The sequence below is a fragment of the Borostomias antarcticus genome (genome assembly GCF_949987555.1).
Source record: "Borostomias antarcticus genome assembly, chromosome: 5".
Lineage (NCBI taxonomy): Eukaryota > Metazoa > Chordata > Actinopteri > Stomiiformes > Stomiidae > Borostomias > Borostomias antarcticus.
In genome coordinates this window covers 29,473,318-29,496,230 of record NC_140238.1, presented here as the reverse complement: position 1 = coordinate 29,496,230, position 22,913 = coordinate 29,473,318, and the positions used below count along the sequence as shown (strand labels likewise).

Below are 22,913 nucleotides of genomic sequence, written 5' to 3'. Positions count from 1 at the left end.
AGGTGATGGTGTTCAACTATAACTGCTTGACTCACTCAAAAAAATATTTCAATGAAATAGCATTGGTTGTGTAGAATCCTTTTGTAATATACAAAATTACAAATGTTCTATAAATCCTCAATTACAATAAAATAGTACTTAAGAAATGTAGTATTTCTGTTGTTCTTTTGTATAATACTCCTAGCTTTACCTATGTTTATGCAAACATTTCATACAGTTCATGGGTTATGACCCTAGCTTCAATGTTTGTTGATAAGCAATAACTTTTCTTCACAATCCAGGAAGTCACATGTGCAATTCAGGTTTGCTAATGTTGATAAGCCCCTGGCATCTAAATGTTTGTTCTTTGGAAATGTGAGGTGATTGTGTAGTGGAGTGTGTAGTGTGTAGTGTGTGGTGTAGCCCTGTCTGAAGCCTGTGTATGTGGTGACTGGAGACTAGTTAACCGGTGTAAGCTCACGATTGGCCCTTAGTCCGCTTCCAGAACAGGTGGGGATTTGCAGTCATCATGTTTCATTCACATTATGATTTCAGAACATCAAGACTATTGAAAGAGATGCAAATTCATGAGGATACTTGAAATGGAAATAGTTCTGACACGTCAGTTATAATCCATTTCAGTTCATGAATAGCTCAATTGACAGAACATGCTAGATGCTAACAGGTAGAGTACTACTACCATTACAATGCAATATGCAGGCAGGAAGGTTCCTGGACTAGCCAATCAGAGACGATGTCTGCTTTGCTGCATGCTTTGATCCATCCCTCCCTCCTCTCATTGCGTCTTACAGTTCTGTCTGAAAGTGGACCTGAGGTCAGACCAGGTGAGGTGGGGAGGGGATGATGTGGTATCTGCAGAATCGCTCTCCACCACGGCTGTAGAGTGGAAACATGAATGAACATTATCATCCCATGACTAGGGCTAAGTAAACAAAGACAGTCTTATGACATTCTCATGACATTTATCAGTGCTGGTCAGCGGTTATGTATTAGGCCTCAGCTGGAACACAAACAGTATTTCCCCCATTCTATGATAGCTGATACAGCGTAAAAGTTGAACTTACTACTGCTGGCTCTTCTCACCCTCTGCTGTCTAATGGATTCCTCTGACGCCTCTCCTCCTTCCTCCTCCTCCTCCTCCAGCTCCCTCAGGCCTTCCCTCCTCCTCTTGATCTCTTCCTCTCTCTCTCTCCCCTCCTCCTTGCGCTTCCTCTCCTCCTCCGCCTCCTTCTGCCTGGCCTCCTCCAGGATCTCCTCGCTGGGGAGCACCTCCCCGGCGTTAGCCTCCACCAGATCCTCCAGCTTGGCCAGCAGCTCGGCCACGGGGTCACGTCCCCCCCGAGGCCGGCCGCAGAGGGCGTGGAAGCGCCCCCCGCACCTGGCCACCAGGCCCTGCAGCTCCTCGTTCTCCTCCACCTCCTCCTCCGGGGTGGCGTCTCGGAGCCTCCCTCCCTTCACCGTGAACAGCACCAGGGCGTGGCGCCACGCCCGCTCCCCCAACAGCCCCACGTGCTCCTCTGCCGCTCGCCGCTCCCGCTTGGAGAAGGAGAAGGAGAGCGGCACCACCAGGAGCAGGGCGTGCGGGCCCGGCCGGCACAGCGCCACGCCGCGCGCGATCCCCCGTCTGACGGCCGGGGCCGGACCTCCGGAGGGGAACCACTCCCAGCCGGGCGTGTCCACCACCGTCAGACGCCTGTCGGCTAGCGCGCCCTGCATCCTGGACGCCTCCCTGGTTCTCACCCCCACCGCGTCGAACGCCGCCCTGCCCAGGATGGCGTTGCCCACCGCGCTCTTCCCCGCCTCCCTCTCCCCGATCAGGAGGATCCTCAACCCGGAGGGGTCAGAGAGAGGGACGGCCGCGCCTGCCAGGGGTACAAACGCGTCAGAGAAGTTCCTACTGTAGTATATAAGGTAAGGGTCACTCGGTCTGATGGGTTACTATTGGGTTACTATTAGTTACTATTAGTTATTGAGTTACCATTAGTTCAGTCCTTGGGTAACTGGGGTATTATAAGTTCAGTCCTTGCCACTCAGAATAATTTGAAGCCTTATTTTGTTTATTTAGAAGGATCCCCATTAGCTCTACCCTAAAGTAGAGCTTCTTTTAACCTTATGATGATAACTACACTTCCCTCCTATCTTAGAACATCATACATATGTTGGAATGAGATGCTAGGTCTAATTTTTCAAAAATGTTTGACTGCAGAATACTGACCTGTTTGAGAAGATGTTGATGTGGCGTTTGTTGCCCATTCCGACGAGCATTCTTTTGTCCGTTCCATACGGTTATTGATACCCAGTTTTCGCTCTGTTGTCAACCAGCCTTGAAAAGCTTGCTGCAGTAGTGGTTGCTCTCTCAGCAGAACGAAATAAGAGTGAAAGAAATAACTATCTCCACAACCACTCCCCTCTCACCCTGCCATAAGCCATGATGTCTGTATGGCTCACTGTACACATCTACAGTAAGAGCCAACCTCCCTTTATCAGTATTTACAGCCCTTTCATTGCCATGTACGGGTCCAAAGTTCTCCACTATGACTGCCTTTGTTGATATCACAACCTGGGTAAAAGTGTCTTCAACTACATCAAGGAATACATGATACAGTATGTATCAGATTCGATTTCCATTAAGATGTATTTGGATTCCTTCTTCCTGCCTACCTGATTCACTCCTGTCCCTCCTGCTTTCCACTAGTCTCATTCAGGTTTGAGATCTAGCCTTCAAATCAAATAATAGGTACACTTTGGAAATGTGTTTTTTTTTGTAATATGTCGGCTTGCACTTTTGTATTGTGTAGCCTGTGTGTATGAATAAAGCCGAGGCCTACTTGGGACCTGCCGTGAGAGAGCTCCATGACTTCACCAGAATAGGCTCTGCACAATAAACAATACACAGTAAAAGACCACCGGACACTCAGTCCAAAGTTCCTGTCTGCATGCATAGCGTACAGAGTTTCTCTGCTTTGCTTCACTCTGCTTTTCGCCAGCTGTACTGTAGGTGAACAGTCTATATGCTACTGAATGTTAAAAACAACAGACATGGAGCAACTGACCAACTACCTGTGTAGATACAAGAACTACAACTTTTCTGTGGGTGCCACCACTGCAGAGTATATAGATTCACTCCAGACCTTTGAGATTCGGGATAGTGACGTATTCCTAGTCACATATCCAAAGTCAGGTGAGTGTAAAAAATTACCTGATGATTTTTTTTTTTCTAACAACCCAGATAGCAAGCGGATCTGGGCCATATACAGGCCAGATCTGGCCCTTGTGGCTTAGTTCCGGCCCGTATATGGCCCAGAATCATTACACATCCGCTTGCTATCTGGGAAGTGCTCTGAATCGTCTAAATCTGGTCTGGGAACCCTCACAGAGAGTTCAGGCTTTTTCCAGTCCAGTAAAACATCAATCATAGTACTGAGGCTCGGAAACGAAATCCTGCAGTCCTCTTGGGACCAGGACTGGACATCTTACTGGCTCATTGAACCATGATAAATCTTGAAAAGGCCACTTGCATTAAGTCAAGCATCATTTTGCGTCAATGCTTGCATCGTAGAAGCAGAATTTCATAGTTCACCAATTCTGTCTGACACTTTTCATCAATAGGAACCATATGGACACAACAGATCATCACCTCTCTGTATGAGCTGGAGGACGATGTTGTTTATCCCAACACCCTGGAGAACATGCCATGGCTGGAGTACCGGGAGGGGCGCCCTGACTACTCCCTACGACCCTCCCCACGGCTGTTTGCCTCTCACCTCACCCCAACCCTCATGCCCCAGGGACTAAAGGACAAGAAGGCCAAGGTGAGCTGCACAAGGATCAGTGCTCTACAACATAAACTCTAGTCACTGACAACCTGTATGCACTAGGACTGCAAGGGACCAAATGGCCACACTTGGTAATTCACATAAAAATACATGTTTTTTGAGGAAATCATTAGCAAACCTCTTCCTAAAGAGAACTACCGTTAGGTTCATAAATATTTGGACATTGACACAGTTCTCATCAATTTGGCTCTGTACACCACCACAATGGATTTGAAATGTGCTTTAAGTGTAGACTTTCAACTTTCATTTGAGTGTATTTACATCCAAATCAGGTGAACGATGTAGGAATTACAATTTTATACACGGTCTCCCCCTTTTTAAGGGGCCAAAAGTAATTGGACAATTGGCTGCTCAGCTGTTCCATGGCCAAGTGTGTTATCCCCTCGTTATTTCATTTACAAGGAGCAGATAAAATGTCTAGAGTTCATTTCAAGGGTGGTACTTGCATTTGGAATTTGTTGCTGTCAACTCTCAATATGAAATCCAAAGAGCTGTCATTATCAGTGAAGCAAGCCATCATTATGCTGAAAAATAAATGCACTATATATATATAGATGCACTATTTTACATTATTTTGGGTTGCTGGTAAGATACTTAAAGCTGAAAGTCTGTGCTTATAACACGTTGGATGTTTCATTTCAAATCCACTGTGGTTGTGTACAGAGCCAAAATTATGAAAATTGTGTCAATGTCCAAATATTTATGGACCTACTGTAACTGTATGTAAAGACGCTAATACAATGTGTCTCTTGGTGCCCATGTCATTACACCCAGAATGCCTGAGTGTTAATTGAACACAGGAAGTTTGACATCTGTTCCTTTGGCAGATTGTTTATGTGATGCGGAACCCAAAGGACGCGGTGGTTTCTTACTATCACTTCTGCTGTGTCTGGACCAAGCTGGAGACCCCTGGGAGTTTTGAGGCTTTCCTAGAGCAGTTTCTGGCAGGGGAGGGTAAGGATTGAGGCCAGCTGGAGCAGTATCTGGTAGGTTAGGACGCTGGCAGGGGAGGGTGACAGAGGCATTTCTGGAGCAGTATCTGGTTGAGGAGGGTAATGATGGAGTCCTTTATGAAGCAGTATTTGGCAGGGGAGGTTAAGGATGTCCGTCCTCAGACACCATGGTAATCAGGCTGGTATCTGGAAGTTATGAAAAAATGAATGCACTTATGTCGTTATATATTTATTAAGGTTAATATATTTTACAAGTGTATGGTTTGAGAGCATAGATGCAGTGATATGTACATGTTTTATCAAATTATTGATCTTTGGAACAGTTGGTGCTGAATCCTGGTTTGCTCACATCAGAGAGTGGCGCGCCAAGAGAGACGAGTACAACATCCTGTTCCTGTCCTACGAGGACATGGTGCTGGTAAGATAACGACCTGCTGTTCTCTTGGGCCTCATTCCAAATGAACCCCTTGGCCTCTGATTGGCCATATCAAAATAGCTCCAGATTGTGTTCATCTTTCCTCGGCTCGGCTGCACTGTCCTGACTCTTCTTGCGCAGCTTTAATATAAAGTTTGTTCTCCTCTCTCAGGATCTGAAGACTGCAGTGACAAAGATCTGCCGTTTCCTGGGAAAAGACCTTAGTGAGGCATCTATGGACCAGGTAGTGGAGAAAGCCACATTCAAGAACATGAAGCTGGACCCCAAGGCCAACTACGAGTTTTTGCCACCAGAGTCGATGAAGGGACACTTTATGCGTAAAGGTCAATACCGCTGCTCATAAGAATACCTGTACCCTTTGTAATCATGCACCACAGTTCTGTTGTTTCATTTACAAAATCACAAACATTTTAAGAAAATGTTGACCCATAGATTCCCATAAATAGATTTGCCTCTCTCATTATAGTGTTTTGTGTTATCTGGCAGGTAAGATTGGAGACTGGAAGAACATGTTCACAGTGGCCCAGAGCGACAGATTTGACCAGATCTTCCAGGAGCGGGTGGGGGACTTGCCTCTGAAGTTCATCTGGGACATGGAAGAGAAATCCTCGTAATCGGTTGAGTCTTAAACTCCACCCAACACGCCTACTGAACAGACCTGTACACTTGGGTATATTACTGTTGTTGAATATGGTTGATTTTCAGAGAAATGCCTTTTAATATGATCCTGTTAGCCATTTCCTAATTATGATGATTTACCTCTTGAGTATGGCTGTCGGCTTGAGTTTTCGGTAAGAAACGGTGTCCCTCTTCCATAGACTTGACATGAGATAAAGACATTCCATGGCTGGTACACTCTGTGCCAAACACCATTGTTGTGGTTAGAGATAAAGGCCTGGGCGCCGAGGCGGCGTAGGTTAACGTGTCAAAACAAGGCCACAGAAGAGACCAGAGAGAGAGTCTTATCGGAGAAGAGACGAGGAAGGGGGGGACACTCAAACCACATAAGAACGTTGCAACGAGACCAATACTTTGATTTGGGTTCAGCCAGCATCCAGACAGGTCATCTGTGCATTAGACATTGCCATGTTCTTTTGTATGTTGTACCTTCTGGAATAAACCACTTTTGCTTGAGACTCAAATCCCGTGTTGGAGAGATTCATTCGGAATACACCTGAAAAGGAGACACTGGACTGTGTGGTATTGTGTGAGATTGGGGCCGTCTTTTATAGAAATCAAAACACAACGCAGAGCTGAAATAAGGACAATAATAAAAGACAACGAAAGTCATCACTGTCATGTATCTAATCCATTATTTCATATGTTCGTCACAGGTAACAAGCAGTGAGACACTCGTGACTCTTGATATTTTTCTTCAAGGAATTTGAAATAAAGGTGACAAAAGACAAGCTTTTCTCTCAGATCTTTATTTGAGCGTGGGGGGGGGGGGGGGGGAGTACTGTGTTTTGGCGTGTGTGTGGTGCTGGCCACTTAGGTCACTGGAGTCGTTCCTTGGAGCAATTCCCACGCCTCAATTCTCCTCATCTAGAAGAAGACAGAAAAGACGAGAAGAGGTTTTTCCATGACCTGAGTTTAACATTACTATACCAGAAATACTGATGCATCAACTACAATAGGAGGGTTAAAGTAGAAGACGACTACACAGACAGGACGGATAACACAGAAAGACGAGACTACCGAGATGTCCGCTGTGAGCTTCGTCTGACTCACGTTACATAAGACCGCCGCCTACGCGCGGTTACATAACGTCGTTGCGCAAGTCAATGTTTTCATCTCGTTTCACCTTCCTCCTCCTCGTCCTCTTCATCCTCCTCCTCTTCCTCGTCCTCATCGGAGCTGAAGGTCCCGTCAGGTAGGCTGTACACGCGGATCACTTGCTGTTGGCGAACACAAACGCACACGGGGGGGGGGGGGGGGGGTGAGTGACTCACTGTGCTTAGCCCCTATTCACCGACTACCCACCAACACCTCTGGCTCTTAGCGCTACGCTGCGAGTCAAAGAAGCCAGTCTCCCGAGCGCAGACCCCGTTTTTCACGGCTTCTCACTCCCTCTCTCTCTAAGTGGAAACGGTCGGCGCCGCGCGTCGACTCACCTTGTTGGGGTCCTTGAGGATGAGGTACTTCCCCTCCTCCAGCTTGCGGCAGATGTCGATGACGCAGCGGAGGATGCCCCAGGCGTTCTCCATGCTCAGGTTGATCTGGCTGGCGAACTCGTTGGGCTTGAACTGCTGGGTGCCCAGGATCACGTGGCGGGCCGAGTCCTTCACGTGGTAACGAGACACGTACCTGGGGACGCCGCGGAGAGACGGCGGGGTTATTCTTCCGCGACGACAAAAGAGGGGACCGCTCTCTTCTCGAGTGGTAAGACAGACAATTTAAGGATGTGTGTGTGTGTGGGCGTGTGTGTGTGTGCTCACCCCAGCTTGAGGTACTCGGAGCCAGCCAGCATGGCGCAGCAGGTCCAGCGGGCCAGTTTGTAGCTGTTGTTCTTCAGCTCGGTGGCCAGAACCGCTCCTCTCTGGGAGTCCAGCTTCTGACGCCAGTCCACGCCGTTGCAGTGCTGAGGAGAACCACAGATTCCGGCAGGGTTAACGCTCGCCATCCCCCGTCCGCTTGGATCAATGTCAACTGCACTGTCTTTTTCTACTCCTTCAGTCATAACTCTGCCTGCCAGCCAGCCTGCCAGCCCAGCCCCCCCCCCCCCCCCCCGGGCGTTTTGGCCCGCGCCCTCTTACCCTGGAGTCCCACTCGTTGAGGGTCTTGACGTTGATGAAGGACACCTCTCCGTTGGCGCCGGTCATCACTCCGTCATGCTCGCAGCGCACAATCAGGTCGATGTCCTCTCCCAGCTTCCAGCGGCGGTACCTGACACGCAAGTGCACATGGCTGTAGTCTCTCTCGCTCACCATGTAGAGCGGCAGTACCGCGTTTGACCAGCAGAGGGCAGTACCCACCTGTAAGCCACAGAGGCCACCTCGCTCTTGTCCATGTCCTCCTCCACAAACGGATTGGGATTAGGGAATTTGTGTCTGTCCCCACCCTGGTGAAATGATAACACGTTAGCCTAACAGAACCCACAGAGATAATAATTTTGCATTTTGTATGTCGCTCTTTCTTCCTTTTTATCTGTTATTTGTATTGTGAAGCGCTTTGTTCCTGGCGTTTCTTGTTAATCTGTTCGTTTGCAGTCCTTTGTTTTTGTTTGTCTCCCTTTGTACCTGGGCTGCGCCCCGGGCTGATGTAACAGTTGGTTGGGGGACGCATTATAAATAAAAATACCATAACATAACATAACAGAGAGTGGTGAAATACGGGTAGTTCTTAACTGTAGTTGGAAGTGCAGAGCAACTGTAATCTTAAAATGGGGGTTAAAGCTTAAAGGGGAAGTCGGAGTATGAGGTAGTGGTTGGGTTTACCATGCGCAGACACTGCTGGCTGAAGTTGTGGTTGATGTAGGTGGCTTCCATGGCCAGGTTACGGGGGGAGTTGAAGGAGTTGCCTTCGTCCTGGGGGGGCTCGTTGGCAGTCTCGCTCACGGTCAACAGGTCTGAAACGGACCGTGGCAGAGCGGAAGGTGGGTCAGTTAGCTAGCGGGGGAGACGGCCAAAGACTGCTGGACATTCACCATATTAACATATAAAAAGGTTGATGCTTTGAGCTGAGGGGGACATTAGCTACGAGTTGAAAATTAGGCGTAATGGCATTGGCCGGCACACTCAAAACAACATTATGAATGCTATAGGTGGAACACGACAAATGACACCAAATGGAGGTGTAGATGGATAGCCAGTCAGGCTCACCAAAGTCAGAGTTATCCCTCTTATCGAAGAAGAGCTTGTTGCCCACTCTCTGCACAATGATGTCCCAGGAGTTGACTGAGCGCGTGCAGCACATCAGGGTGGCCAGGATGGCGTCGGTGGCAAACACGTTGCCCTGTGTCTTAGCCAGCTAGGGAGAGAGAGAGACAGATACAGCACATTTAAGAGCAGAGAAAAGAAAAAATCACAAGACACTGCACACTAGGGTTGCAAAATGCTGGGAATATTTACAAACTTCCCAAAAATTCCCAACAGGAATGAATGTGAATAAACAGGAAATTTATGGGAATTAAAGGGGCTAAATTCTGTTTTCCAGTTTATTCCTATTAATTCCTATTAATTCTCATCCATTTAAATACATTCCTTAATTCCCATGTGAAGTGTGTGAATATTCCTGGGATTTTGCAACCTCACTGCACACATTCCCATCTCACACAGTGTGGGTGGCACACATTCCCATCTCACACACAGTGTGGGTGTGTGTGCACCTTGCGGATCACAGGGTCGTCGGTTGTGGTCACAGTGTGGAAGATCCTCTTGATGCTCTTGAGAGACTTCTCATTGCGAGTGGTGATGCGGTCAAAGGCCTTGTCGTAGTGCTCCAACGCACCGCAGCACTCGCTGGAAAAGAGAGACCATAACAGGCATCACCGCAAGGCGAAGGGCTTTTCGCTACTACCAACCTCTCATACTTGATTAAACCTGTATCCATCCAGGTGAGTCATGAAGGAAAGATTCACTTAAACTGGTACATTGAGGTGGGCGATGAAGTTTGATCCCTGTGGGCTGGTAGCTACTAGCTAGTGTGTGTGTGAGACTCTGGTAGCTACTGTGTGTGTGTGTGTGTGTGTGTGTGTGAGAGAGAGAGAGTGAGAAGAGAGTGAGAAGAGAGAGAGAAGAGAGAGAAGAGAGAGAAGAGAGAGAAGAGAGAGAAGAGAGAGAAGAGAGAGGAGAGAGAAGAGAGAGAGAGAGAGAGAGAGAGAGAGAGAGAGATAGATAGATAGATAGATAGATAGAGAGAGAGAGAGACTCACATGTCAGTGGGGTCTTCCACCTCCATGTATCTCATCTTCATCAAGCGGGGGAAGTCCATCTCCTCCTTCACCTCCCAATCACTCCGGACCTCCACAGACGAGTCCCTGGGTTTCAGCTGGGCCTTGAAGAATAAGGGGAAGGGGGGAAGAAAGAAGAGGGAGGAGAGGGAGGAGGCGGAGAGAGGTGGGGGAGCAGGAGAGACAAACCGGTATGGTAGCGTTAGCATTTATGAAGTGATGAAGTCGTCAGAGAAGTTTGACTGGGAAAGTAGCTCAACGTCACTGTGCGGGTAAAATAAGCCACGTTAAATGAGGTCATTTATCAAATCGGCCCGTATTCATTAATCAAACGTGACAAATATTCAGTGTCAGATTGTGGCAAACCTGGGATTTTTGGTCCCACTTTTGACGGACGCCAAACTGCTTCTGGAACTTCTTCTGCAGACGCATGCGGTCCCTGGACAGAGACAGGCATGAGGGTTAGGAACATACGAGAGTCCCTGAGAGGAACTGGTTAGGTGGTGTATTGAGAAGCCTCCGCAGTGGGCCATCTGTAGCTAGGGGTGAGACGGTATACCGTAAAACCGTGAACCGCGGTATAAAATGTCCACGGTATTAGAACTGTGACATTCCCTGTGTTTACGGTATTACGTTTACGATATTACACAATAATGCGCTGCTGAAACTTCACGTTTCAAGTTGCTTGCAACAGTTAATTTTGTAATTTAATATAAGCTTGCTATTAAACTGAGCTTAATTACAATAGTGGGTATTTTCCACCATGTGTTGCACTGTAGTTCCTTCAAAGTAAAAGATTTGTATTTTTTATGTGTGTAGGGGAGGTGAAATGCTGTATACCGTGAAATACCGTAAACCGTACCGTGTAACTAAATACCATACCGTACCGTCCCGTAATGCAAAAATCCATACAGTCTCATCCCTATCTGTAGCTCACCTCTCCTTCTGCTTGGCGCTCTTAGGCAGGGTCTGCATGTTGAACTGGGTGAGGTTCCTGCGGTCCTTGTCTCTGCGCAGGTTCCTCTGTAAACAAGGTAGGGTGACCGTTACGGGCCTGAGTACAGTGAACAGCAGTGTGTGTGTGCCTGTGACGTGTGTGTGTGTGCCTGTGACGTGTGTGTGCTTGTAAGTGCGCACGCACGTGTGACTGGTTCAGTTGCAGCCGAGTGTAGGTTCTGTACCTGAGCAAACCTCATGCGGTTCCTCTGGTAGGCGGTTTTCTGCGTCTTGGCAGTGTCCACCAGTTGGAAGCTGGTCTCATCTTCTTCGTGGAAGTAGGCGTACTGGCTGCCTCCACCAAACTGAGAGGAGTACTTGTCTGTCAAAACACACAAGTAATTGTTTACTTAAAATACTGTATATGTAACCCTCTTTTTTGTCTTGTTATGTCTTATGTCTTGTCGAGTATTACATATGGACATTGATTGTTTATGATGTATGTATGTTTTGTGTATGGTGGTTATAAAATATAAATAAAATGATTGAAAAAAACAACACACAATCACACCGTCAACGTTCCAGCATGCCTTACGCACGAACACCTGTATGCAATTCATTCAGTCCGTGAACAAAGTTCTAACACGGATGAAAAACACTGGGCCGTCCATATCTAAACTTGACAGGCCGTATCATTCTTATGAATTTCACCCACTCGTGTATCTCTTGTCTTGGTAGGTTGCTCCAGTCCAATCAGCTACCTGCACAGATGAAGAAACACAATTTTAGCAACTGGTTCATCAACACCCACGGGGTGCGCCCAGCTGAGGACAAGGGGATACTAACCTTTCCCAGACGGTCTCCTTTGCTGAAAGGTTGATAGGGCATGTCCTTGAACTTCTCTGGCACTGCACAGGGACCCCACCCAGAGGGGTTGTCCTGAATGACAGGGGCGTGGAACTTCGCCATGATCTGGGTTGGAGCGATATGGGAGATGTCACAGGAACATCAGACCAAAATACAGTGAAAATATATAGAATGTGTTGACACATATCGCAAACTAGCTCGGTCTCAGACAATGATCAGCACTGCTTTCTTCAGTTTCAGGTAACTTTATGCACCGATCAGTTTGCGCAGTGGACTAGTCATCACTGACCAAATGTAGCGTTAACACTAGATAGCACAGCTGTTAACGTTACCTGCAGCCAGAGTCGCACATTAAATATGTAGACATTAAAATATGTAGCCCTACATATACGGCTCTATAGCTGCTGGATGTGTTTCAATGACATTAGCGAACATTCTCGGCTCGTTCATTTGCTTCTGAAAAAGGAGCCGAATGGATCTGTAGAAAGGAGCTAGCGTCATGCCGATAAGCATTAGCACTAACTTTGCCAGTGGAAAGTGTTTTGCCCTCGTAACCGAAAATGATATGTATCATCTGCGATGTGCAGACATGATGAGGCACAACTGGAGCAAGATAGCAGCTGGCAAGCTAACTAGCAAACTAGCACAACGACGCCAGGTGGCCCCGTTAGCTGCTAGTTAGCCACTTAGCAAGCTAGTAGATGGGTGCACGGTCACATCCTCGTCATATCATCTCTTATTCTGATAACCACAAACATCATTTAAAGCATTTCATTTTCCCAAATCTTATGTCTGTTGTTCGAACCTCACCTTAAAGTTTGCGACACCCGATCGAGAGGTTTTATTCAACCACACGGGAGTATCACAATTTTCCTGCTAAGCGCCGGTGTGAAAGGAAGTGGAGAAGTGCCGTAAATTGAATTCTTCTTCCTGTCGCAACAACACCACCCATTGCGACAATAGTTGTTTAAAGGTACAGTCCGTAAGTTTTGTTAGACGTGAAAGGACATTACGCTAGAAGATCCCAGAATTCACAGAGCACAGTAAACTAGATAGTAGCCTAGGCTACTTAAATAGTTTAATTTGCATGACATTAAAGATACTACTACCTGAACGTGCCAGACGTTTGCCAAGACGCATTCGGGGTTGAAAAAATACAGTATCACTCACATGTTTTAGGACAATATGCACTGGTGTGGCGGCATAGACATGCCTTTGAAATATTACATTATTCTGATCAACCCAACTGTTCTATAGTTTATTCATACATACTGTAGACCTATGTCGCCAGAAGTGGTATTGTGTGGTACAGCTGTGTTGACTGTGTATGAAATGTGATATATAAATAAAGTTTGATTTGATTTTGTATTACTGTTTCATCTTGCCAGTGCATGATGGGTTTCATTACAAAAGCATTTACCAGTCTAGACGGTGACATTGAACATGGTCCAAATCTCTAATCATCCAAAATACCTTTTGAATAATCTTAATTGAATTGTAGGAAAGTCAATGAGATTACAGGGCATTGTAGACATAATTTGTAACATTTTAATGGTGCTTATTATACAAGTGAAAGTCCCATTAGACCTTTTAATCTTTAATTAAGATGATTACACTGCTAAATATGGTCAAAACATTCGATTAGAGAGCAAGTTGTGTCTCTATGGGTCAATTTTGTAATGACTCTTTGTAATTTGATTCTAGACAAGCAAACAACTGCAATTTGTATTTATGTTTGTCATCTAATACGATAGCCTCCTCAGATCTTACAGCAAAGGTGCTCATAATTCTTTCCTATCTGTCTGCATCCTGCCATCCATACACTCCTTTGTTTTGATGCGTGAACCCAGATGCCCTTGGGTTACAAGATCACAAGGACACCAAAGGTGCTAAAGGAGGTCATCTTTGAGGTCTTTGTTTAATTGACATTTTTTGTGCTTTGTATGGTTCTAGGCTTTTGTAACCTCTGCCCCAGTGACAGCGCAGGGCAAGAGGTAGTCTCAGCACCAGACCCATGAGAGTTCTTACGCTGATACACTACGTTAACTACGGTACGTTATGGTATGCTGTAGACCTCTCTATGAATTCCACAAATTAAAACAAAACTTTGAGCAAAGCCAGCTCCCCGTGTGGGGGCGCTAGAGACACGTGGTTTGGACTGGGGGGTGGGGGGAGAGAGCCCGGGGTGCATCGAACCGCCTCCCACAGGCTGTGACCCGAGGGGCCACAGAGCCACACAAACATGGCCACTCACCATGTTCATTTCACCTCCATTCATTTTTTGGACTTCTGCCCATTCATTGCCAATGGGGGGGATTGAAACGGCCATATCTCGACGTGGGAAGGTCCACAGAGACACAGGGTTTGGACTGGCATAAAACTCTCGACCTAACGAATGCATCAATACCAAACCACGTCCTGCTTGCACGCATGTGCAGAGCCACAAAATGCATTCATGAGCACCATTTCTAGTTTGAATTGGTCTCAATTTGAATGTTAAATTTGTTATTTAAGTTATGCTCATGTTTTTGCTGTGGGCTATAACCGTAATAGGCTCTCATTGGCATCCAGTCACTGGGCTCTTAATAGACAAAGCAACATTCAGGCTCAAATCATGATTTCTGTGCATTGCAGTATAGCAAGCAATGCCGGGCAGACAAGCGTTAGCCCCATGTGCAGAGCATAACAGCTCTGCAGACAACAGTATTCTCCCAATGTCCTCAATTTCTGCTACATGGTATTCCGTAACACTTTACAATAAGGGTATATTAATAAGCATTAGTTAATGCATTATTAAGCATTAAGTAACAGTTAACTAATGTCTCTATTAACCATTTACTAATGTTATTTATGTTAACTAAGGTTAACTCACCTAACCCTAACCCTAACCTTAACTAAGGTATTAATTAACATTAGTAACCTAACCTAACCCTAAATAAGCATTAGTTAACAGTTAACTAATGTTTTTTGTGACCCTAAAGTGTGACCTGGTATTCTAAGCACAGTTACACACAGCTTATTTGTAGAAAATGAGAAGATGAGTGATTTAATTATGCACAGATTACATGTTTGTAAAATGTTATGATATATTTCTATGGTTATGAGGTAGTCCTGTCTCATTTAATCAGTGCATGGATGTGGTTTTTCTTGCTACGACTCAGCCAGGAACTGCCTTGAATCAAAACAAGGATACAATAGGAACCAATCCAATAAGCAAGTCAAGATAATAAACTATACTTCTTGGACACCCACACAGCGGCATCTTCCATTTACATTTGCAGTTGGGAAATTCTGGCAGGGGAATTAACCGAACAAGTTGACAAACTGCCACAAGCGGGCTGTTGACTGTCTGCCGGACTCTGAAGCTGAGAGACATGGAGAGAGTGGAGTGAGTGGACAGTATGAACCGCATGAGAGCATGATTCATAAGGTCATCGACGAGCGCGTCTGCTGGCGGGACGGCGGTGGTATTAGAAACCTCTCGCGGCGGCCGGCGGCCCTCCCTGATTAAGAGTAATTGGGAAGCCTCGCAAGGAGCCGAGGAGGAAAGGTCAGCTGATAACCAGTGCCAGGGGCAATTACACACTGTACCTCGTTCTAATTACATATCTCCCTCCGTCTAACTCAATCACATTCCATGGAGAGCAGGCAGGAAAAGATCAATCTCTCAACAGGCTGTAACTCTCTCAGGCTCGGGGGGATAAGGGCAGAGGCTCTGCTCTTGGCACGGGAAACCCACTGAGAGCAAATGAGGATGAATGTAGGATCAGAAAACAGTGTCTGGTGGGTGGAACAGACAGAGACAGTGAGTTAGTGTTGGCATACCCAGATAGCAAGCGGATCTGGGCCATATACAGGCCCGATCTGGCCCTTGTGGCTTAGTTCCGGCCCATATATGGCCCAGATCCGCTTGCTATCTGGGTATGGATCAACTGCAGTAAATAGAACCCGTAGATGTAGGAAAAGGGGCCCCTCGTTCGCCACAGGTCTGCACCCCCAAATGTACAGAATTCATAACTAATACAGTAGCGTATGGCTTTGATAAACAATCTGACAAAGAAAATGTGTTCTAGACTGGTTTGTCGATATGTCTAAGGCAAATGCATAATGTTTATTGCAGAAGAGTTCATTACAGAATAGTGATTGCAACCAGCAGGCAGGCGATGTGATGTGAGCAAAGCTGCTTTCTGTTTGTTTGTGCCTTGTGTACCAGCCAGCTACTGTATGCAGATTTTACAGTAAATGACTGAGCCTGCTATGAACAATGATAGCTTTTGAATTTAGAAGACATCATCGCATAGGATGAATTAGAGTAATCTGGGACATTTTTACAAATTCCTGCGACTTATTCTGATATCTATCTAACACATTACATCAACAAGTTAGACCTTTCAGGAATCCCTCAGATGTTTTTTTCTAACCACAGCAGAAGAAAGAATGTAGATATCACACGCAGAGGAGACATGCCACACCAATTGGTGGTCTTTGTGCCAAAGCAAATAAATTCTGCCTGAATTTGATCATCTAGGACAGGCCACTTTGTGTGGTACTTGAAACAAACATGAGGCTAACCTTGTGTCAGATACTGTACATTACTGTGCCATCCCACCCTCCTCTCCTCTTTCCTCCTCATCCCTCTCCTCACCTGTGGCCTCATTAATTCATATGAAAAGTCATTTTGGTAAAAAATAAACCATAATTCAAGCAACAGCAAGCAACAATTAGATTAATGAATTATTAATTTGGTTATTGCTTTAAATTCTCCATTCTATTATAATTGGCTCACTGGACAACGTAGCAGTGACAAGCCTAATCTCCATTAATGATGAGAGCCTACCTGGAGAAGGTAAGGCTCCTGACCCAGTGGTGCCAGGAAAACAACCTCCATTTGAGCGTCAGCAAGACAAAGGAGGTGGACTTTGGGGAGGAACTACACCCCCCTTAAATATCAATGGGACCTCCCTGTAGAGAGAGTGGACAGTTTCCAGTACATTGGCATCCAGATCACCAAGGACCTGACATGGTCAACACACATAGACACTGTGGTGAGGAAAGCACGTCAGAGACTGGACCACCTCAGACAACTGAGGAAATTCAGAGCATCCCACGAGATCCGACGGAGCTTCTACTCATGCATGATTGAAAGCATCGTGACTGGGAATATCACCACCTGTTACAGTATGGAAACAGCAGCACCCCTACAGAGAATGATACGGTCAGCTGAACGGTGAGCCACTCCCCCACCTCGAGGACATCTATACCAAGAGATGCAAGACCGAGGCCAACCTGAAGGACCCCACCCAGATAGCAAGCGGATCTGGGCCATATACAGGCCAGATCTGGCCCTTGTGGCTTAGTTCCGGCCCATATATGGCCCAGAATCATTACACATCCGCTTGCTATCTGGGCAGGCAATGGACTGTTCTGTGAACACGGAGAGACCCAGAAGGAGTTTCTTTCTGTAGGCCATCTGGCACCTGAATGTCCCTATCTACAGTATCTAGTCACCATATCTTGTGTTCCCATCTACCATCGTACATGCAAATGTAAACAGACAATATATATGTATTTTTATTTTATTTTTGCACATTTCTGGTATATATTTTTACCCTTTTGTACTTTGGTACCTGTTGCACACCCTGTGTATAGCATATTGTGTATACTGTGTATTGTGGCCTCAACATCGCATAATGTCTGGGAGAACAGATATCAGATAAAGCATAACTTAATTGCTAACTTCAGGCATAACTTCGTTTATGACTTCATGCAACTTCATAGAGAAGACAGACAACCAGTTTTAACTGAATCACAACCATATTCCTGTACTATATCTTTCAGGAGGAATATCAAGGAGCATCTTGACCTTCAGAGAGAGAATAATCAATTATTCTGCCCATCTAGCTCTCTCTCCATCCACCCACTTACTCGTTCTCTCCATCTAATAACAGCACACCCTGAAAACTTTCCTCTTTTAAGTTATCTTTCACACAGACTATTGGTCTCTTAGCAACATTCCCTTGGAGACTAGCAATTCATGATGTTATGCGCTTGTGCACCAATGTACACAACCCGTGGGATGTACATGATATGATCTTCTGTGTGTAAATATATGAATATGTTACAGTATCCTACTGTGTGTGTGTGTCTTGTCTGGCTGGCAATTAATTCCATGCATGTTTCCAGAGAAAACTTGATAGTGGCATTACCAGAATCTGGCATGCAAAGAAAATAAAAAATAAAAATAAACAAAACAACAAACAAATAGTTAGTCCTCACAATTTCAGTCAGTATGAGTTGAGTATGGGGAGATTGAAAAAGGAGACATGCCATCAGCACAGCCCCGAATACATCGGAGGGTACTCTCCCCTGTACATCTTCTTCAGCACTCAATTTCCCCCCTCCCATTGAAATGGGTATCCCTCCCTCTGAAGCCCTCCCCCCAGGCTCAGAAGCACCATGGGTCCAGTGGAAGACGCTAAACCGCCTGAGAACAGGAACAGGGCGATCCAAAGCTGCCATGGCCAGATGGGGCTATGAAACTGGCCAAACCATCTGTGAATGTGGACAAGAGGAGCAGACAATGCAGCACTGCCTCGTCTGCCCTCTACTACCCAACCAGTGCAGCTCAAAGGACCTCGCAGTGTTCAATAAAAATGCAAAGGACTGTGTAAAGACATGGGAAACTGTCATATAACCAACCAGCTTCAAAGACACGAAAGAGAGAGAGAGCACTCAATTTGATGTTCGGAACTCCTTTTCAATGACCTTCTAGATGTGGATATTTATATTCATAAAAAGGAATCTACGGTCGGTTGTTAAGCCATCTGTAATAATTCTTTGATATTTTCCCGGTCAGCTTTTAAAGCTATAATGAACCTTGTTTTGTCCAATACAGTAATGGTATGGTAAACGGACTGCACTTATATAGCGCTTTTCCACCAATTAGCGGCACTCAAAGCGCTTATCCTATCAGATGTTTTCTCTTTGAGTAATGCCCAAAGTGAGACGCCCAAAATGTATAGCATGATGTGTGTGAAAAGCTGACATTCAACTAGACCGGCTGTCTTAGAGATATAGGCCTGCATTCAAAAAAACTGCTTTCATCCGCCTGTGTTTTCATGCAGAACTTGCAGTTTGCCCCTGGATGATAATCAAGGAATTGGAAGTGCTCCAATATTTGGGAAGGGAATTACTGACAGCTGCTACGTATTAAGCAGTGCCCATTAAGTCTTTGTACCTCTGATTGTGGTTTTGCAGTGCAGAGACTTTTTGCTTGGTTCTCTCCTCTTTGCCTTTCTTTCTTAAACCCCCTGACTCAACTGTGTAAGACAGTAATGTATATCAACTACATTAAAAACCTTGACAATCTTTGATCTTTGCTCATACCTTAATCCTTCATCTTGCGCTCAGATATTAATGGACATTGTTGGGTTTTGCTAAGGCACAGCGCTGGTCTTTATAAAACAAAGATGCAGATACCCACATCATTATTTACCTATTATATAGACTTCATGAACCCTACAAACATTGTGGTTTCCTCAAAACTTTAGTTCTGTTCTCCATAAACCCTCAAATCCACCAAAGAATCATCAACATGCCATTTATTTCTATGTTGAGAGTACCAACAGGCTTTTATCCCAAGGCACTTATCAAAGCTCCTGTCATTTTCAGGACATCTTCATCCTCAGGACATCCTAATAACCATCCTAATGTGACACTCTGGAAAAAAGCATTTCAATGAATTACCTCAATCCTCCTTTAGAATATGGCCTACAGACAGAAACCCACACAAATGTGCACTAACACACACACACACACACTCACACACACACACACACACACACACACACAACCACAACCACACACACACACACACACACACACACACACACACACACACACACACACACACACACACACAACCTGCTGTTGTGAGATAAAGCTTTGGAAATTAGTGGGTATCTTTGAGTGTCCTACTGTGTGAGTGTGAGTGTGCGTGTGTGTGTGTGAGAGTGCGTGTGTGTGTGTGTGTGTGTGTGTGAGAGTGCATGTGTGTGTGTGTGTGTTAGCGAGGTACTGCTCAGTTTCAGCCATTATTGGGAGCTGCTCAATATGTAGGAGGCGCTGGGTCCTATCGACCTGTCATTGTCATCTTCCTGTGTGTACTGAATGCAATGTGATTGTCAACTAGTCACTTACACTTACTTACACTTAAGGATAGAATCACACACAAACATGCAGTAACACTTGTGCGTGCACACACACACACACACACACACACACACACACACACACACACCCACGCACGCAACCTGCTGTCATGAGATAAAGCTTTGGATGTGTAAATTAGCAATGTGTCCTCTGAGTGTTTTCCTCAGCATAATGAGTGACTCATTTAGTGTGGGAGTCTGGGAGATCAACAAGACAAATGATACATTCACACTGACAGGTTCTCACAAGAGAAGGCTCGACTGGGCCGCTGAGTCTCCTATTATTATATCACACACAAGCTCTGTAGGTCAGCACATCAGGTACATTGAACATCCACCCTACAGTAGCCTACCAATAGCCTATCAGCCTTCCATGTCATAAATTCCTGGCGCTTAGTGGTATATTTTAATACCTCAGAGATGTAGGCTAATATAATTATATAATATATATGTTACGGTCAATGTGAGAAAACGGGGAATGTGAGCTTTTCCCGGTTATTGCGCACATTCCCCGACCTCGCGGGGAATGTAGGAGAAACATGTTCGTTTCTCACATCTCCCGGGTAATGTGCACATTCTCCGACCTTGCGGGAGATGTGAGAAATTGGTTAGTATTTCTCACATCTCCCGCAAGGTCGGGGATTGTGCACATTAACCGGGAAATGCTAGCAATTCCCGACCTTGCGGTAAATCTAGCAAAGTCCAGCCGTATGCAAAACCTCTGCGCAGCCGGGTGGTGGGAGAGGGCTCGTGCGCTTAGAACGAGAGGCGCTTGACATTTTGCCCATGGTTTTCGAATACATAGCATCAATTGCATTAATGGAAACATTAAATTGGGTCTAATTATACATGTGTTGAAAGTTAAGATAATTAGCCTACAAGCCGCGAGGCTACGCAACACAATAAGCAAAACAATCTCACTGTTTCACTCGTCCCACTCCTCTGTTTCACTCGCCCCGCACGGCAGGGACAAGAGAAACGATGCACATCTTCTGTTCTCGGCCGTCTTGAATTGAACTGTTACACCACAGAACCAAACTTACAACTAATAGGTTAGTAAAGGACATGTACAAGTTGTTTGTCATCATCAAAAAATGTAATCTCCATCTTTATTAATTTCTGTGTAAATCTGATCAAACCAAAAAGTGTTTCATTCGTCCCGGTCCTCCCCTACAGTTAATAACAGTCTGTGGTCTACCTTGAACAGTAATATAGCCTATGCTGCACACAGTGTGAGTAGTATTAGGAGGATAGGCCTACACTGGTGATCAAGTTAACAAACGCAAAATGAAAATCGCAACAACAGGAAGGTGGGAACCTCCAAAGGAACCCTACACGTTAGCTAGCCGAAAGAAAGACGAAAAATCTCTCCCAGGTGTGCGCCAGTAACGTTAGCCCAACTACCGTGGGTGCCTCTTATGGTGCACGCCCTCTGAGGCGTCACATAAGCCCTCTCCCACCACCCGGCTGCGCAGAGGTTTTGCATACGGTTGCGCTTTCCTAGATTTACCGCAAGGTCGGGAATTGCTAGCATTTCCCGGTTAATGTGCACAATCCCCTACCTTGCGGGAGATGTGAGAAATACTAACCAATTTCTCACATCTCCCGCAAGGTCGGAGAATGTGCACATTACCCGGGAGATGTGAGAAACGAACATGTTTCTCCTACATTCCCCGCGAGGTCGGGGAATGTGCGCAATAACCGGGAAAAGCTCACATTCCCCGTTTTCTCACATTGACCGTAACATATATACCGTGTGACAGCTTCAGTTTGAATGGAAGGAAACACCACAGCAGGTACAGTGTACAGGACTGTACACTAGCATTACATAATGAGGGCTCAGTACCGCTTTGTCAAAGGAGATCAAGGAAGTCATCTTTTGAGGCACTGCAGTGGTGTTGGCCTGTTACCCAAAATAAAGTGGTTTCAAATCCGTAGAGAGTTTAGAGTGGAATCTCCAAATATAATACTTAGATGACAAATGTAGGATTAGACTTAATGAGTACATTTTGCCAAATGTAAATTGAAAGAATGTGATTGTTATGGATTATTTCCGTTTGCAGAAGATAATAAACACAGGCAAGGAAATCAGACAGTTTCACAGCAACACAATCTTTATTTGTCTTTATTTATTTATTGTTTTGTACTTTATGTATAAACAAGAGAGGGGTTCCCACAAAAACACTGCAACTGTATGAGGAAAAAGCAAGATCAAGAGTTTCATTCTGCAGAGTAGATTATCCAAACATGTCAACAGTATTTATCTACATGTATCCCCCATCTGTCTCTCTCTCTACGTTATCCCTGTCTAAGCAATGATAAAGCCCCCACCCCACACCCCCCAAAAAAGCAATAACACTGATGACCTTTTGGTGTGGCCCATCAGAATGCGATAGATGCAGGATATCACAAAATAATACTTTTGAAGACTTGTGGTAGAGGACATGTCAATGACAGCACACCTGGGTTAAAGTAAATTAATTTCAATGACTTTCAGGATGGAGTGGGCCCTGTTGTGTTCCTACCCTTGAGTGACTGCCAGTGTTTGTATAGGGTTTCCATAGCAGCCCCTGCCAAAAAGAGTGAATAATATCAGTGGTAGCAGAGTCACCCACAGTCCTGTTTACCTCTTTGTGTGTCCATACAGTACGTGGGCGGGAATGTGTGGGTGTAGAGTGGCCAATGTATCGCACAGACTTGAAAAGGTACAACCAGTCGACCAATCATACGGTCACCTGGCTCGTACCTCTCCACCTACAAGCACAGGGCTGATTATCACTGAGG

General features: G+C 45.5%; 3 protein-coding genes across 3 annotated transcripts; 1 reads left to right on the top strand and 2 right to left on the bottom strand.

Annotated features, from left to right (window-relative positions):
* Window positions 1-996: 996 nt before the first annotated feature.
* LOC311309758 (GTPase IMAP family member 2) lies at window positions 997-2,253 on the bottom strand (the record flags this gene model as incomplete). Its single annotated transcript, XM_084439082.1, has 2 exons — window positions 997-1,897; window positions 2,216-2,253. 2 exons carry the CDS (start codon window positions 2,251-2,253, stop codon window positions 997-999), a joined length of 939 nt encoding a protein of 312 aa, XP_084295208.1.
* Window positions 2,254-3,039: 786 nt separating this feature from the next.
* sult3st1 (sulfotransferase family 3, cytosolic sulfotransferase 1) lies at window positions 3,040-5,839 on the top strand (the record flags this gene model as incomplete). The annotated part of the gene is made up of 6 exons (XM_084439079.1): window positions 3,040-3,181; window positions 3,610-3,812; window positions 4,664-4,790; window positions 5,113-5,207; window positions 5,377-5,548; window positions 5,712-5,839. 6 exons carry the CDS (start codon window positions 3,040-3,042, stop codon window positions 5,837-5,839), a joined length of 867 nt encoding a protein of 288 aa, XP_084295205.1.
* A 797-nt stretch (window positions 5,840-6,636) lies between these two features.
* Window positions 6,637-12,823, bottom strand: eif3d (eukaryotic translation initiation factor 3, subunit D). The gene is made up of 16 exons (XM_084437595.1): window positions 12,730-12,823; window positions 11,899-12,024; window positions 11,768-11,813; window positions 11,298-11,434; window positions 11,054-11,139; window positions 10,483-10,555; window positions 10,099-10,214; window positions 9,553-9,685; window positions 9,047-9,194; window positions 8,663-8,793; window positions 8,201-8,286; window positions 7,982-8,111; window positions 7,664-7,806; window positions 7,340-7,532; window positions 7,030-7,123; window positions 6,637-6,770 (listed from the first exon to the last, which is right to left on the bottom strand). Exons 2-16 carry the CDS (start codon window positions 12,019-12,021, stop codon window positions 6,757-6,759), a joined length of 1,653 nt encoding a protein of 550 aa, XP_084293721.1. The 5' UTR covers window positions 12,022-12,024; window positions 12,730-12,823; the 3' UTR covers window positions 6,637-6,756.
* Between the last annotated feature and the right edge of the window lie 10,090 nt (window positions 12,824-22,913).